We start from the raw sequence: 16,570 nt of genomic DNA, 5'->3' as shown, positions 1-16,570 counted from the left end.
GATCATGCAGGGGAAAGGCTGGCTCATTCCATGTGTGTATTGTAGAGTTTTGCAGGGACCTGCTTGGAACCTGGTGTCAGGTAGAGCAGCCACAAGGCTGTTGTAACTCACACGCTCACCTCCATGGACCCGTCTGGGTCATGGGGGGCAGAGAATAGTTGTCATCCAGGGTGCTCCAGCCAAGCCCCGAATCTGCCCCCCCCCCGCACCAAAGACTGGGTGCAGGGCAGGTGTAGATCCTGCACCAGCATCTACCTGAGCTGGGGTGATGCTCAAGGGTCTGTTTCCTACAGGGGAGTTAGTATAACTGAGAATCAGGCCCCGTGGATGCAGCTGTCCTGAGTATAACTGCATTGCCAAGCGTTGTTTTACTCTGGCAATTGGAGTGTGAGGTTCTGTGTTTGTTCCCTTCCCAGTGCAGATGTCGGAACTGCGAGATCCTGTTGGTGCCGGCACCGCAAACCCCACCTAGGCACTGGGAACCGAGCCCCGGTCTTCCTGGCTCATGTCTCCCACCCCCTAGGAGTGGAGGCTGCATCTGGAAGCCATGCTGCTGATGTGTGAGCCAGAATCAAACCAAGCTCCCTCTCCAGAGCCCTGTTGGCTCGGCGGGGCTGGCCGCACCAAGGACTTTTAGAAAAGCTATTTTAGTCCGGAAAGCCGGCAGCTCGGCCTTGCGGCACATGGAGAAGCAAACGCCAGGTTTGGACATGATCGCTCTCCAGCCCCATCAGTGAGGATGAGCCCCATATAGAGAGGAGGAAATGCAGCATTATGGTGCTGAAAGGAAGGCAGCCGTGTTCTAAATGTCAGACCCCGCACTGCAGCCGTTCTGGCAGGGTGGTCATGGGGCCAGGGGAAAAAGCCCAAGGAAACGGCCCCTCTGGCGTTGTAGAAGAGACAGCGTGCTTCTGTGGCTAAAGTCTAAGCAGCTAGTAGTTATCTTCCCCCCATTAGTGTAATATCTGAGAGGACCTCCCAGTCTGTAATGTATCTGTCCTCACCACAGCCCTGGGAGGCAGGGCAGAGCCCTTATCCCCATTGTACAGATGGGAAAGTGAGGCACAGGGGGTTAGTGACTTGCCCAAGTCACAGCGAGTTTGTGGCAGAGCAGGGACTTCACTAGCCTTGGACTCAGACTTGAATTCCCTGCCCATTGGGCCATCCTTCCTCTGAGCTGTGGCCCTCACTCTGCCTCAGTTTCCCTCTCTGTAAAATGGGGATTCACAGCTGCAAAGCACTATGAGATGTGCCAGGTATTATTACAGTGCCCAGCATTTCAGATGTCCTGGGCTGACTCCTGTGTCCAAGGGGAGGGGGGGAACAGGGTGGAGCAAGGGGGCTAGGTGGGGAGAACGCTAGAGCATAACTGTCCCATCCAAGATTCTTAAAAGGGCCAGCAAGGAGCCTCCAGGTGTCTCATTAAACACCCCAAGGCAGGATTGTTCTTATCCTCAGTCGCCGGGAGGTGTGTGTATGTGGGGGAGAATAGCTGTTCTAGGGGATAATGGGCCCGAGTAGCGTGTTCGAATTCCGCCAGCCGCGAGATGGGCCCAGCGAGCTTTGGGGCCATGTGTCAAACGGAGCATCTGCGGAGCTGGAAGAGGCTTTCCCTGCCTCGCGGCTGTGCCTGTCCCAGCTGGGCTTGATTAAGCTGCTCCGGCATTCCAACACGTTGAAGGGCTTGTCGTTTCCAGCTCGGGGGCCTGGCAAAGCAGCAAGTTCTCTGCGCACAGTCAGTGCTCACTCTCGGGAGGGAAAGGGAGAGCAGGAGAGAGGGCTGAGAGGAGGCCAGGGTGCAGCCAGCAGGGCCAGAAGATGTCAGTGGCGCTCTGAGGAGATCTGCTTCGCTCCCTCCGCCGCAAGGATTCGAAATCCTCCCCCTGCTCCGGAATAAATCTTCCCTGACGATCGAGAAGTTGGAGCGAACGCCAGCCAGGAACAGCTCTGTGGGACTGCTGGCGTGTCCTGCTGACGCGTGCGTCCTCTCGCGGCATCCCCCACCCGGGATCTCACGCTCCCCAAATTGCAGACATGGTCCTGAAGCCGGCGCCCCGTCTGAACTGCAACTAATCCCACAAGCACCTCAGTTCTTTGGCAGGTAAGCTGGCAACTAACCCCTTGCTTGGGCCAGGGCCTGACTTAACAGCTGCTTGGAACCCCCAGGACTTTTTGTCCCGCGTGAGTCCTTCTCCGGCAGGGAGATTTGCTTTGGGGGGCAGGTACTGGCACGTATCTCCGTTCCCGATGGGCAGAGTCAGCGAGCCACCATGGCCAGAGGGCAGTGTGTAGCTGGGGTACGCTCTAAAGCTCCGGACGGGTTGCGTTTCCTTTTTGCGGAGGCTTCTGTTTTCTTGATTACCTACTCCAGCATCCAGCAATGCCTGTGATTTCCAGCCTGCACAGGGGGACCTGGAAGCTGATCAGTCCAAGCCCTTGGATTGCATCGACCCAGGGATCCACAGTGGAAACTATCGGGAGATGGAAACATTGAAGGGAACAAAGATCTCACTGTGCAGCAAAAAGTGCTGTGTGTGTGTGTGTGTCTCGCCTTGCGTGTCTCTTTACTCTCAATTCCCAACATGCACCTACATGTTTTATACACAGTGAAACCTGGCTGAGGGGCTACCAAAGGGACCATGAAGAATCATCTGCTTAGTAGATGTTAGTTTTTAACCTAAGGGTCAAACAAAATTGCTCAGGAAACAGGGAGATCTTTTAAAGTTTGTTGTGGGTGCTGGGTGGGGGTTGGTGGCTGTGTTACACAGGAGGTCAGTTTGATGATCTGGTGCTTCCCTTGTCCCTGACCCCCACCCCACCCCTGCATGGAGTGAGTAAAGGATGTTATGACGTGGTTAATGGGGCAAGCCCTGATTTATTCTGGGTTCGCAGGCTGGAGAAGACTTCTTTACCTGCCCCTTTACCTTCCGCGTCAATCACGGTTTAATGCCACGATGTTAACCCATCACCCGGCTTAGGGTTAATGGCTGGTTTTCTTTTTATCTGTGCTCTGCCCCCTGGTGGAACCCTCTCGAAGTGTGTGGGGTTCAAAGCCGGCCTTATGGCGATAAGACAGGCGGTTTTCACGCCATGAAGGTCAAGGTGGGGGGGGGGGAGGGAAATTCCATCTGGGATGAAGTTTAAAGCATGGGCTGCCAGATTTTCATCTTTGAAGTGTGGCAGCAATAGGGGCTCTTGCATGACTTTAGAGGCAAGAATCAGGCATGAGGTGTCTGGGAGAAAGCTAGGAGATTAACCCCAAACTTGGCAGTAACGTTTCTCTCCTCTCCTTTTTTTATTTTGCAAATTGTTGGTAAGTTTCCACCGCGCTCTTTTACAGCATTCGCTGCAGGAAAATTGTCATCGAAAGAGCATTTCCCTTTCTTCTTGGAGAGGTTGAGCAACAAAAAAATCCTTTCCCACACATCGGTTTCTTATTAGGGGCAAGATTTTCACCTTGCTAGGGCCTTGTGGCCAAACAAGCAACAGAGTAAATTCAGTGCAACTGTCTGAGGAATTAAAAACAACCCCAGAAAACCCCAGCAAAAAGCCACCCAAATGGTCGGTCTTTTCAGATGGCGGTTTTAGTGCCACTGTTGCTCGGTTTCACTGGGGGAATGTAAAGAATTTAGATAGAGGTTATTTAGTGCACGTTAAAAAAATAGACCTAAAACATGTCTTGCTGGGATCAGCTGGTCAAATCGTGGTGGATTTAGTGAAGTCTGAGGAGGCTTCCGGATATAGGGGCTCCGATGAACATTTCCTCTCTGAAGGTTTCTCCAAGCTCGGGACCTTTGAGTTTTCTCAATCCCGTATCTTGCTCCTGGAGTGGTTTTATGGGTGCGGGGGCAACGGTGGTGCTTGTGAAGAGATTTGCTTTAACACCCTGTGTTCAGAGCACACGTGGACTAGTCTAGTCAGGCTGCATCAGGGTTGCTTTGGGGCAGTAGCTGCAGCAGAAGGGGACTGAATTCTCCTTTCCTGTGGACTGGCTTTGCAGTACTGCCACAAGACAGAGTCATCCGTGCCACCCTCATCGCCCCTTTTGACCTTCCCTTCTCCCCACCCTGTCCCTGTCAGCCCTGCTTCCCTTTCCAATTAGCTGATCTTCCCCCCACCCCAACTAAATTAACCCCCTCAAAATTGTGGAATTAATGTGATATTTGCTGCCATCACACTGATCGCTCTGCTGATGTGTTCTACCCCTTGCCCCTCCTGGTGTCTGTCTTGTCTTGGTGTTTCCTTGTAGCCCCTGCTGACTCCCCCATCTCTCTCTAGCCAGCGCTTGTCTCTTGGCTTGCTCTTTGGGGCAGCCATTCATAGACCCATGTGCAAACGGCGACAGGCACGCTTGATACCCTGGATATGATACACACCCAGGTGTTTACAGCTGGGGTGGGTGAAAGAGCAAGCTCTGATGCTGAACTTGGGCACAGACATCTCTGCCGTTCCCGCCTTCACTATGGCAAATCCTGGATCTGGATGTCCCAGAGATCTGGGGTTTGGTTTGGGCCCATCCCTACTTTATGAATGGCCCTGTTAGCAAGCAACCATTCCTGTGCGTTATGCCTTGGGCCTGAATGTACCCATAGCACCCACTCTGCAGACCTTGCGGGTGCCACCGACAGTGCCCGTTAAGTCACCTGGCACCCCGTCCACTGCTCTGGACCTGAATGGATCCTTGCTCGGACAGTAAGGCCAGGCTCACGGGCGCTAAGGAGAGGATAATTCCCATCTGCATTGGGCATATTACTTATGACTGGCTTCTTCCACTTCTAGAGGCAGCAGCATTGGTCCCTGACCCGCCTGGGGGCACCATGTTGGGAGCCTGGGTCTCTGCTCTCTGCCTAGCTGGCCTCCTTGGCACCTGTACAGGAGCGAAGCTCCTTGCATCCAAAGCAGGTAAGAGAGTGGCACTCAGAACGGACTAGCTGGGGGCTGGGGCTGCAGGATACTGCCTGAGCTGTGTCTGGGGGACTCACCACTGGGATGGGGAGGGGAGATTGGCAGGGAGTCCAGGGCAGGACTAGCAATGGGGGCTGGGATTGAGGGGCACTGGCAGAGCTGTGTTGGGGAGCCCAGGGCTCGGATAACATGGGGGGCTGCAGGGCAGGAATGAGATGCAATGGCAGAGCCATGTGTAGGAAGGGAGGGGTCAGGTCTCTCTGTGCATGTGCCAGGGAGTGATGGGTTCAAATCCCAGTGCCAGCGTGTTGCAGTAGGGCAGCACTGTGTGCGGGTGTGGGGAGGGGGCTGCTTTTCCCAGGCAGCTGCTCAGGTGGCTGTCAGAGACTTGGGGTGTTTCGTACTTGGAGCTGGTACCCCAGCCTACAAAGCGCAGGAGCCGAGCACAGCCCGACGGCTCGTTCCTGCAGGGGGTGCTGTCCTTGGCACATCAGCGCTGTTCCTGGGTATAATGCACCATTTCTCAAATGAGGCCACGTGTGGCCATCGGTGGATTTTTTTGTGGCCACGACAGCGTCCAAAGCATGGGCGAGGATTGGGACAGGGGAAAGCAGCGGCCCCACCCTGCAGTGCCCAGCTGTTGTTCCTGACTACCTCTTACCAAGGGCAGTGAGATGCGCCACCTTGGTGTTTGCGCTGGCAGGGCTAGCAGGGATCGGGGCTCTGCTCCGCGCAGCCTCCTCGGGGGCTCCGGGCAGTGCCTCTGGACGCATGGGGGCCGGTGTGCATGGTGCTGGAGGTGGCTCTTGTCAGTTGAGGTAGCTGCCGTGTTTGGTCAGCGGGGCATTCCCCTGGGCAGCTCCTGCCGGGCCGGGGTACGGGCAGGCTGGTGAGTTCCCGCCCCACCTTCTCCAGGGCGGGCTCTCGCTGGAGGGCCGCGGGAAGCTGGGACAGATATGGGTATGTCAGAGTGGCCATTTGTTGCGAGAACCCCTGGAAGGCACATGCGCTGTGTCACGGAGTCCCCGGGCGATGCTCTGGAACTGCTCCCTACGAAGCCAGTCAGGACTCTGGGGAAGTCTCCTTTCTGGGAACAGACTGTCTGCAGGACACACAGCTCACACAACAGGTTTCAGAGTAGCAGCTGTGTTAGTCTGTATTCGCAAAAAAGAAAAGGAGGACTTGTGGCACCTTAGAGACTAACAAATTTATTTGCTCACACAACTTCCACCTTCTTGGGTCTGACCTCGGAGCATTCAGCATCCTCTGCCCCTCCATGCACTTCCCACAGCCAGTCCGCCCAGGTGGGGTCCTGGGGAGGCTAGAGTGTCCTGCCCCCCAATTCCGCAGTCAGACGTGACTCTCAGCCAGCCAGTAAAACAGAAGGTTTATTAGACGACAGGAACATGGTCTAAACCAGAGCTTGTAGGTTCAGAGAACAGGACCCCTCAGCCGGGTCCATTTTGGGGGGCAATGACCCTGACAACCACGTCTGCACTTCACTCCTCCTCATCCCCAGCCAGCCCAAACTGAAACTCCCTCCAGCCCCTCCTCCTCTGGGCTTTGTCCCTTTCCGGGCCAGGAGGTCACCAGATTCCTTTGTTCTCCAACCCTTTAGCTCGCACCTTGCAGGGGGGAAGGGCCCAGGCCATCAGTTGCCAGGAGACAGTGTTGGCCATTTATGTACCCTGGCCCTTTGCTCTGCAACAATGACACCCCCTTATCCCACCACCTAGAGACTTAAGAAATGCATAGGGGAAACTGAGGCACCCCTACAGTATTCAGAGGAAACATTAAGAACAGTCCCACTTCGTCACAGCTGGGATTTGCTGTCGGTGCTTCGCTGCCCACGCCGGCCACCCCTTCTCTTTCCCCGCACACAGACAATCTCTGTGCAGAGCTGGGATGCTTTCCTGCTCCAGGAGCGGGCCAGCACTGGGGGCTGGTTGGGCCATCCCATGGGGCTTAAGCCTGTGTGCCAGGCCCTGGCAAGTTCACAAAGAGTCGCTGGGTCCCCATGACAAGTGAGTGCTCCTGAGGGGGGATGGAGGCAGGCTGTAGCAGGATACTGAGGAAGGGTTGCTGGGGGTCACGCGTGCTGCTATCAGTAGTGGAGCTTGTCTTTAAGGTCTGGCTCCTGGGCTGGCTGTCCAGCCCATGCCTTGGCCATATGATCCCAGTGGGCCTGGCTTCCTCCTCCATAGATGGTCAAAGGCTCATCGGGGCCTGGGCAGTTGGAAAATTCTTCTCTCTGCCTGGAGCCATCGCTGAGTGCCAGTCTGGCACTTCCCTTTCCTGCCTCTTCGTCCGTGAGGAGAGGAGGCTGGGGCTGATGGACAATACAGCCCGTGAGCAATACTGTGCAGCACTTTGGCATCAACACAGTTTGACCCTCCATGGGCGCTAATGCACTTTGCCAGTGTTAATTAATATAGTCTCCCGGCTGAGCGGCATTATCCCTGAGTTGTGAATGGGGAAACTGAAGCACAGAGAGGGGGAAGCAGTTTGATCAGGTTCACACTGAGAGCCAGCGTCCGAGCTGCAAATGGCACCCAGGAGTCCTGGCTCCGCGTTTCCTGGCTTCCCCACAACCTTCATGCCTTCCCTAGGCCTGACTCTCCATGGCCTGCCCCTGCGCCGCTGCTCGCCCACGTGCAGAGTGAGTGCGGAGCACTGCCCGTCAGAAGGGTGGCGGAGAGAGGCCGGGCGATGGAGATTCAGGGCCTCGGTCTCCACAGGGCAGATGCCAGGCAGGAGTAGTGGCAAGGTTCCTGCCTGCGAATCTGCAGAGCCAGGAGACTCGCATTCAGGATACAGGGGCGGGTGGGGAGGGGGCCAAGCCAGGCTATGTGGGAACCTTGGAATCAGCCATTTGGAGAGAGACTTGGGGGTTCTGGAGACTGGGATGAGCCGTGGAGGTGGGTTGCTAGCCGAGGAGGCCTGCAGGTTAAAGTGCTGTAGCCGCCCTGCATGGATTCCCTTCTCCTCCGGCCCCTAGGGGTTGGGGCGGCTCAGTCGAGCATCCCATAAACTGCTGACCTGGCCCCAAGTCCTTGCTAACATGGACTGGCCGAGGATGCAGCCCCCCACCCCAGTAGGGCTCCCACCACTGACCTCCCTGCTCCTTCTCCTTTCCAAGCCCGGACCCTGGCTTGCTTCGGAGCTGGCTCTGCTGACGGATGCCATGAGAAGTCGGAGCAAGGCAGGCTGCTGAGCTGAGTGATGCTCAGGAGCCTGGCTCTGCAGCCGGGGTCCTGCTTTCCCAAAGCCCCCTTGGGGTGGGGACTCCTTGAATCGTCACAGGCAGAGAGGGCCAGGGAGTTTGCTGCCCTGCTGGGCAGGACCACAGCCTGCACTGAGGTCACTAACGGGGCCTCCTGCTTGGCACAGATCCCTCTTGCTATTAGCGGGGCTCTTGCTGCCAGCTGGACACCAGCAGCCTCCTTCGCCCATGAGCATGTGCCAGAGCTCGGATCTTAGGCTCATTAGATCATCACACGCCTGCCCCTGGCCAAGTCAGGCTGCTCCCCATGGGTCTGTGTGAGGACTTGGTGCCACCTGCGTTCAGTTGTGTTCTCTGTTACTACAGGTCTCAGGCCTGGGATCAAAGGGAGACATGGGGAAATACAGTGGGGAGACCCCAGGGAATAGCCCAGTATTTATTGCCTGCTAAGCCCTCGGCAGATATCAACTGATTCAGCCTTGAGTTTTCGATGGGGAAACTGAGGCACAGAGAGGCGGAAGCAGTTTGATCACCTGAGAGCTGGAGGAATCGATGCCTTCACCTTGCAGATAGGGAGGCTAATGTGGAGAGGTGACTCGGCCCAGGCCACAGAGAGAGCTGCTGTCCCAGTGGGGATCTGACCCCTTGACTTGCTGGGCTCCTTCGGCTGGGTCACACCTCTCCGCCAGCCCCCGGCTTGCAGCATGCATGTGCCAAGCTGGGCACGTGCACAAGCACGCAACCCCATGCACGCAAAAGCAATTGAAACGCTTGCAGCAGTGGCGGGCTCTGCGCCTGGCCAACCAAACGGGGCTTGCAGAAGTAAACTCGGTAGCTAGCTGGGAAGGCCAAGTGGCGTAACTTGGTTGGCCAGCTGGGATCTGGGAACTGCTCAGGGAGCTGGGATCTGAATACAGGAGTCCTGGTGCTCTGACCAGGCAGGCTCGCATGCTATTAAACTGGCTGCTTTGTGGACGAGCTGGCTCAGCCAGAGGCAGGCACCTGGGAGGAGGCGCGTGCAGTGGCAAGTCACTTAGAACATTCCCTGACTCCCCGGGGAAGCCAGCCGGCAGAGCCCCGCCACCTGCTGCTGCTCAGTAGAGGGGCTCCAGGAATAATAATACACCTGCACCCCCAGAGCAAACAGCTCTCACTCTGAAATAAAAGGAACCGGGAAAGCATTCCCCATGGAATCCTGCTACTCACTGTCACGCACAATGATCACAAGACTTCTTTCAGTTTGCATGCCCCTTTTCCCGCCCCGGGTTCTCCCCTTTTCTCCTCCAGTGGGTACCAGCACCCCAAGGGAATGTGGAAACATGAGAAGCTGTTTCAGGTCGTCCCATTCGAAGCTTTTGTTCTCTCCCTTGTTAGTGAGCAATCCGCACCGTACCTGGGAGGGGAACGGCATTTAGCAGATCAAAGGGTTTTGCCCATGAACCTTCCCGTCCTCTCTTTGCCAATTGCCTGTGAGCTGGTGTGATTGTTGCTAGTTCGTTTGTAGAACGGCTTTTGCAAATAACTCCTGCTGGTGAGAATTCGTTTCCTGAAATCTGAGCTGCGTTGATTGAACCTGTGTAGCCAGATTTGCAGAACCGCTCAGAGGCATCGAAGGAGCCCAGATTGGTATGGAGGCACTTCTTAAAATCCAGCCCAAGGGTCATGCGTTACTGTTTCTGTTCCCTGGCTGGATAATTATTTGAACTATGGTAGCACCTTGAGGTCCCCCGCCAACAAGCCCCCATCACCCCACATGGTGAGAGACAGGCCCTGCCTCAAAGAGCTCACACTCTTAACAGGATGGGTGAGGAAACAGAGGCATGGAGAAATGTCACCCAGCTGCTTACCGTCTGAGCTGGAATAGAACCCAGATGTCCTGGGCACAAGGTAAGTGGCCTAGGCCCTGGGCCATCCTGCCTCAAGTGCACCTGTGGTTACAAATTCCCAATCAGCCTTTGGGGAACAGTCTCACTTAACACTCCCTGTTACCACAAATAATCCTGCAAAGTCAACTTGCTGGAGCTCCAAAGAGAGACAGACATGGGCAAAGCGAACTGAACTTTGCCAGACTGCTTTCCATGGCTCTGCCTGTTCGTATAAAGGAGGATTCTTCTTTGGACAGACTCTCCATTCTGGACTAAGACAGGCCTGGCATATCCTCTCCCCCCCCATGCATGCTTTTTCCTGGCTTAGGCTGGAAGGATATTTTGAGATTCAACTCTGCTCTTGCATTTGAGAGAGGAAAGCGGCCAGGAAGATGGCACCACTGCAGAAACTTCTCCCTCAACTTACACGAGCAATTTCTCTGCAGCCTTCGCTCATGTGCAGCTACCCCCAGAAATCCCGGAAATAGACCCTGACAATGCCTGCCTCAGTGCCCTGCCCAAATCTGTTTTTTGTGATACCATCCCCCACACAGCAGATTCAGCTGGATGCAGTATTCTCCTCTTCCTCTCCTCAGCGGAGGGATGGTATTGCTGTGAGCTGTTAAACAGCTGCCATCCCAGAAGAAGCTGCATATCTAATGATCCCCTGTTTGCATAGCTGGTAAAGGATCAGAATAGTGTTCACACTGGCCAAGTGTAGCTTTGCCTCCCTCTGAGCTGCCTGCTTCTGATCCTAGCTGAGGAGCTTAGTCCTTTAGCTCAAGGGGGAGAGGGCTGTGCTTTGCAGCAGGAGGCAAAGGGCCTGATTTTTAGAGACACCGGGCGCTCCCTGCGTCCAGGGACTTTGGCTGGAATTGCAAGCACTCCACACTTCTGAAACTCGGGCCCTGGAGTCCTGACCCAAAGCCCACTGAAGTCAGTCAGACTCTTTCCTTTGGCCTCAATGGACTCTGGATCAGAACCACCGCGTCTGACTCTTCTTCACACTATGGCTGCTCCGCCCCGCTCTGGCACGGGGCCTTACAGGGACTTCAAATGGCCCGTGTGCCCGGAGCAGCATGAGATGAGAATCAGGCTCCCTGCACACCTTGCCCAAGGCTGCCCAGGAGTCAGTGGCAGAATCCAGGAGCCCTGTGCTGTCACGCGCCCCTCACGGGGGAGTCTGGAGCGACTCGTTACCTCTCTGTCCTGGCCAGGGGGGCACCGTGCTAACCCAGCCTTGGGGACAGACCTGTTTGCTCCCAGCCAGCACTCCTGTTACTTCTGCTTTTTGCCCTGGGGTTTGTGTGAATTTCTTCCCACAGTACTGGGGGATCTGCAGGAGGCACCGGAGAAGCCGATGTTCTAGGTTGTGGCTTTGGGCAAAGCGCCATTTGGCTCCAGCTAGCGCAGAGTCTTTCCTCCCGGCCAGCAGGTTCCCCCTTTTCTTCTTCTGCTCAGCTCCCCTGCTACCTTCTCCGCACACCCCTGTCCCGGGGGCGCCGGCAGCGAGCTCTGTGCAGGGACGTTCAGATGGGGGCTGCAGTCTGGTATCCCCGGGGTTGGTCAGCTCAACGCACCGGGGTACCGCCAGAGCTTCGGGAAATGCTTCCAGCAGAACCGGGCATTGGAAAGCAACGAGCCTCACGGTGTCTGGGCTGCCTAGGGAGGGGAGCGGAGATGCTTGTCCCATCCCTCTTCGGGGACCCAGAGCTCTGGGTCCTCACAGGCCTGTCTGAGGACTCCCTGCTGCAGGTGTCTCTTCCCCTCGGACTCCTCTTCCACAGAATCATAGAACCGTAGGGTTAGAAGGGACAGTAAGGGTCGGGTCATCTAGCCTAACCCCTGTCAAGATGCAGGATGTGTTGAGTCTAAACCCTCCAAGACAGATGGCTCCAGCCTCCTTTTGAAAATCTCCAGCGAAGGAGTTTCCACCACCTCCCCAGGCATCTGTTCCACTGTCCTACTATTCTTACCATGAGGAAGTTTTCCTGAGATTTAATCTAAATCTGCTATGCTGTAGTTTGAACCCACTGCCTCTTGTCCTGCCCTCTGTGGCAAGAGAGGACAACTTTCCTCCATCTTTCTTACAGTAGCCTTTCAAGTATTTGAAGCCTGCTATCAAGTCCCCCTTAATCTCTTCTTTTCCCAACTAAACATACCCAGTTCCTTCAGCCTTTGCTCTTATGGCTTGTATTCCATCCCTCTGATCATCTTTGTCACTCGCCTCTGGATCCCTTCCAGGTTCTCTGGATCCTTACTATACATCGGTGACCAAAACTGGACACAATCCTCCAGCTGAGGCTGAACCAGCACCGAGCAGAGCCTGTGACTTCCATGCCATGGCTTTGTTAATGCAACCTAAAATTGCATCTGCTTTTTTTGCAACAGCAGACTCATGTCGAGGTTGTGATCCACCACAACGCCCAGCTCCTTCTCAGCAGTGCTGCTGCCAAGCCACTTCCCCACCACCCTGTATTTGTGCATTTGGTTTTTCTTCCCTAAGTGTAGCACCACACATTTGTTGTCGTTGAATCTCATTTGGTCTCATCCTCTCCAATTCCCTTTCTCTGTCTCTCTCTGGCCCCATTTGGCAGTTACTCTGTCCCTGCACTCGATTCTGGAACAGAGCAGGGCAGAAAGATGCCTTTGAACTACCTTTCTGCTCCTGGTACTCCCTGGGTCTGCCTGGCCCCCAGTGAGCATTAGAGCAGCCATTGGGTGGCTCTGATGTACACACTGCTTCCCCCAGGTCCCCTATGGCCTTGGGAAACAAAGAATCCTAATGCACAGCTGGTAGCACATGCATCCAACTGCCAACACTGACTGCGGGGGTAGATCCCCGATGCCAGCTCTGCCCGTCCAAGGAGGCCCCTTGCCCAGTGGGTTTCCAGGGGGCTGTTTCCCCCCCATTAAGGTCAGAGCAGCACCAAGGGGCTAGTTTGTAGCACTGTGGCTCTGCCCACCTCTCATGGTCCCTGTAATGCTCCCCAGTTTGTGCCCTGGGCAGTAGGCTGGTATCTCCCCCTTTTGCTGGGAGAGGTCCTGGGACACCCGCCTCGGTCGGTCGGTCGGTCACCACAAGACATCCTCCTGCCCTGCTCTGCCCCAGCAACTCTCCTTGTGGTTATGGTGCCGGTGCAGCCAGTGGGATGGGGAGCAGTTCCGAATCCACCAAGGAAGACGGTCAACTCCCCGTCAGAGCAGATTCCCCCAGAGCCTCAGGCACCAGCTCAGGGGCTGAAGGGCTGGAGCCCCTCAACGACCCCTGGGGAATGGCAGAAAGATCCCCCCCCCGCCCGCCTCCCCCGCCTTGCAGCATGTGCTACCCTGTCTCTGGCTATCTGAGATCCTGCCTGCCGCCAAGCAGGGATCACATTCCATCGCCTTGACTTGGAAATTGTTTTTCCCGGGAGTTGGACCAGGATGGCGTAAACATCAGGTGACTCGCATTTCCCAGCTGCCTTAATCCCCATCCTCCCACTTGCCTCTCAGCTTCCTGGCAGCAGCCATGGCCAGGTAGCAGAAAGGGGGGTGTTTGGGGATAGACGCATGCTAGGAAGTGACATCAGGCAACAGGGGAAGATGGGTTGGGGGTAAGGAATGTAACTAACCCATTTGCCCTAAAGGAATCTGACTTTTGGGGGGTATTCGAAATTCAGAATTGCAGCTCTGGGTTCCTGACATCAAGAGGCTTAAAGGGGCAGAAAGGGGGTGGTGTGGGAGAGAGTTAGCCCCCATGGCGTGATTTCCAGGAGCAGAGGAAACCTCTTTGCAAAGGCTTGCAACTTCGGCTGCCCTTAGCCAGCGGCTCTATGGCTCTCCAGGCTGGATACACCAAAAGGCCTGCTGGTTAGCAGAGGTCCCCACACGAGTGACCAGCGGCACCAGAAGGGTGCGTTCTGCCCCTTGCAGCCCCACAGCTTGTGGCTTTCTTCAGCCACTCGAGTGCATGTGGTCTGTGCACGGTGGGGCGAGATAGAACATCGACTCCGAGAGCAGGAACGGGGCCGGGGGGACCCTGGGACAAATGGATTTATAGGGAAGCTGGGATCTTCCCTTTGCTGGATGTTTTTTTTGCATTAAATCCACTCCGGCCTGGCAGGCTGAGCATGTGAAACTGAACAAGGCCCTTTGGCGTGGGTTCGTTCCAATAGTTTGAGGGGAGACATGATCCCAGACCTGTCAGCCACGAGCGTGATTGATGAGGGGGATTACGATCAGTCCCCAGACCCACTGGCCCTGCTGGATCCGAAGTGGAGAGGCTGAGGGAAGATGTGGTGGGGGCCTGCAATGCTGTTGCATAATTCGGTGGGGGGGGGAATCTCCCCCTATTCTGCTGAGGCTGGAGCAAATTAATCACCTTCCCAGCATGGCAGAGTAGGGGGAAAATATGAGTCAATAAACTGGTGCAAAGAGCCTGTTCAAAATGCACCAGCAAAAAGTGCCAGTGGAGGAGCCCTGGAGATATGAGGTTCCTGGTTGTCACCAGAACAGAGACAGCACAGACAGTTGGGGTGCAGTGTCCCGCACACTGCTCTGCCAATGGACCTCCACCCTAAGCAGAAGGGGCCCCTGCTAGGACAGGGGCTGCATTAGTGGCCCGTGGGTTGCTTGATCCTTAGTGTCTATGCTGCAGGACCCTTTCTGCTCTGAGCTCTGTGTGGACCCTCCAGACTGGTTTTACCCAGGCTACCCAGCAGCTGCCAGGTGGGGCTATATCGGGCCCCTTGGTACAAATCTGATCTGACAACCTAGCAGCGGATGCGGCTTCATAACCTGTCACCCCGATGCCCAGACCAAGCCACCTTCACGCAGCTCAGTGAGAAACAGGGGGGTTGTTTTTATTAGTCATTCCTGGCACCCACACCTTGGGGACACTCGCATTCAGGTGCCTGCTGACTGGGGTCTGCGTACGAGCATGGTGCCAGTGTGGGGGAAGCCCCGTGGCCACGCCCGACCCCTGGGTTCCCACTCCACCTCTTATGGCTCGCTGGCAGTCTGCGCGCTGCGTGCCTGTTGTCGCTGATGGCGGTCTCTCTTCCAGGCGAGCGATGTCCACGTCTGCAGCAGGAGGGGCTGAAGCTAGACCTGGCCAGTGACAAGCATGTCAATATAACTGGTGAGTGTGCGGGCCAAAAGGCCAGGCCGGGCTGGCCGCTCTCCTGGTTCGGCAGGACCATCCATCCTGCCGCAAGCCAGGAGCTTTGCGGCCTGAGTCTCACCTGTGTTCCGCTACCCCCGCCCCTCTCCTGCAGGTTTTAATCTTATTAAGCGGTTTGCTCTTCTGAAGACCTCGTCTGTAAAGAAAATCCGCAATCCCAAAGGGCCCCTGATCCTCCGGCTGGGCAGCACACCCCTGGTCCAACCCACGCAGTAAGTACCCAGCTGGTCCACCTGTTACCATTGGGTGGTGAAGGGTTAACTGAGAAAGGCACAGGGGGGGAGTTCCTTTCCAACAGGGGGCTTCCAGACCCCCAGACTTGAAGCCACTGATTGCAGGAAGTGGCTGGACGCCCCAGTTGAGAATGTGTTCTTTAAGTGCTAGGCGCTGTACAGACACACAGTGCAAAACAGCCCTGCCCTGAAGAGACCAGGCAGAACCTCCCACCCTGTGCTTCTGAGCCTGCTCCCGGGCTGCGCAATGCAGACTAAAGGAGGGCTTCTAGGGCCATGTGCTGTCACCGGGGCCCAGGCGAGCCAGGGCTGCACTGCGGTTTCCACTTGTTTGGTTAGCAGAATGCTCCGGCCGGAGCCCTGCTCTTCCTGCTGCATGCTGATGTGTTGTGACTTACCTCCTCTCACAACCAAGCTCTTGGCTGGCAGGCAGCCAGGCCTGGAAATCCCAGGGCGGCAGCTGCTGACTGTCCCTCTCAGGCGCTGAAAGGCACTCTGCGCCTCTCCGGGATAGCCGGGCACTACCTCCTGTGCAGAGAGAGAAGCACTGATTCAGTGGGGCGTGATGCTGCGGGATGGATTAGGGGTAGGGGCAGAGCCTGCGGAAGTCACCTGACTTCACTCCTCTCTCCCCAGTTGCCGAGATGGGTGGATTTCCCTGGAGGTGAATTTGGCTTGCCTCTGCCATCCACCTGTGTTTCTGGTCTCCTTTGTCCCAGCCCTGCTGGGAAAACAGCTCTGGCAGGCCAACACCCTAGCCCCTGCTACAGCCCTCTCCTGCAGTCGTGGTCCAAACCACGGCACTCACCCAGCTGCTGCCGTGGTATTTTAGTGCATGACTATACAGTGCTGTGTATTGGTAAGAGATGCCTTCCTCTGCTGTCTTGAATTCTTACTCTGGATGCTGCTGTGTGTGTTTTGGGGTTACCAGGTGTCACTCCATTGTATCTGAACCATTAATGCAGGTTACCGCAGTCTTATTACGGGCCCAGAGTGTTGTCCAGTGGGATGGCTCCATTCCTGGAGAATACTGTACCATTGTGAGAACTCTGCACCAGCCTTAGCTATGGCCTGACGACCCACTCGACTGTCATTGATCCTTGGGCAGGGTGTTGCTCCGATGTGTATGAGGCTGTGTGGCTCTAGAATACGGCTGTAGTATTTTAGCCAGGGTTTCCCA

General features: G+C 55.9%; 1 protein-coding gene across 7 annotated transcripts in view; it reads left to right on the top strand.

Annotated features, from left to right (window-relative positions):
- The first annotated feature begins 502 nt into the window (after window positions 1-502).
- Window positions 503-16,570, top strand: part of COL16A1 (collagen type XVI alpha 1 chain) — an 88,325-nt gene continuing 72,257 nt past the window's right edge. For 2 of the 7 annotated variants that reach the window (XM_043505938.1, XM_043505937.1), the window contains exons 1-4: window positions 1,471-2,101; window positions 4,780-4,902; window positions 15,041-15,115; window positions 15,252-15,369. In XM_043505938.1, the coding sequence (XP_043361873.1) occupies window positions 4,818-4,902; window positions 15,041-15,115; window positions 15,252-15,369 (278 nt within the window). In that variant the 5' untranslated portion in view covers window positions 1,471-2,101; window positions 4,780-4,817. Of the gene's footprint in view, window positions 703-1,095; window positions 1,257-1,461; window positions 2,102-4,779; window positions 4,903-15,040; window positions 15,116-15,251; window positions 15,370-16,570 lie in introns of those variants that run through there. The other 5 variants (XM_043505936.1, XM_038377528.2, XR_006278215.1 and 2 more) reach the window with 5 other exon arrangements.

The sequence above is a fragment of the Dermochelys coriacea genome, chromosome 19 (assembly GCF_009764565.3).
Source record: "Dermochelys coriacea isolate rDerCor1 chromosome 19, rDerCor1.pri.v4, whole genome shotgun sequence".
NCBI classification, from domain to species: Eukaryota; Metazoa; Chordata; order Testudines; family Dermochelyidae; genus Dermochelys; species Dermochelys coriacea.
This window is presented reverse-complemented; position numbering and strand designations above follow the sequence as displayed.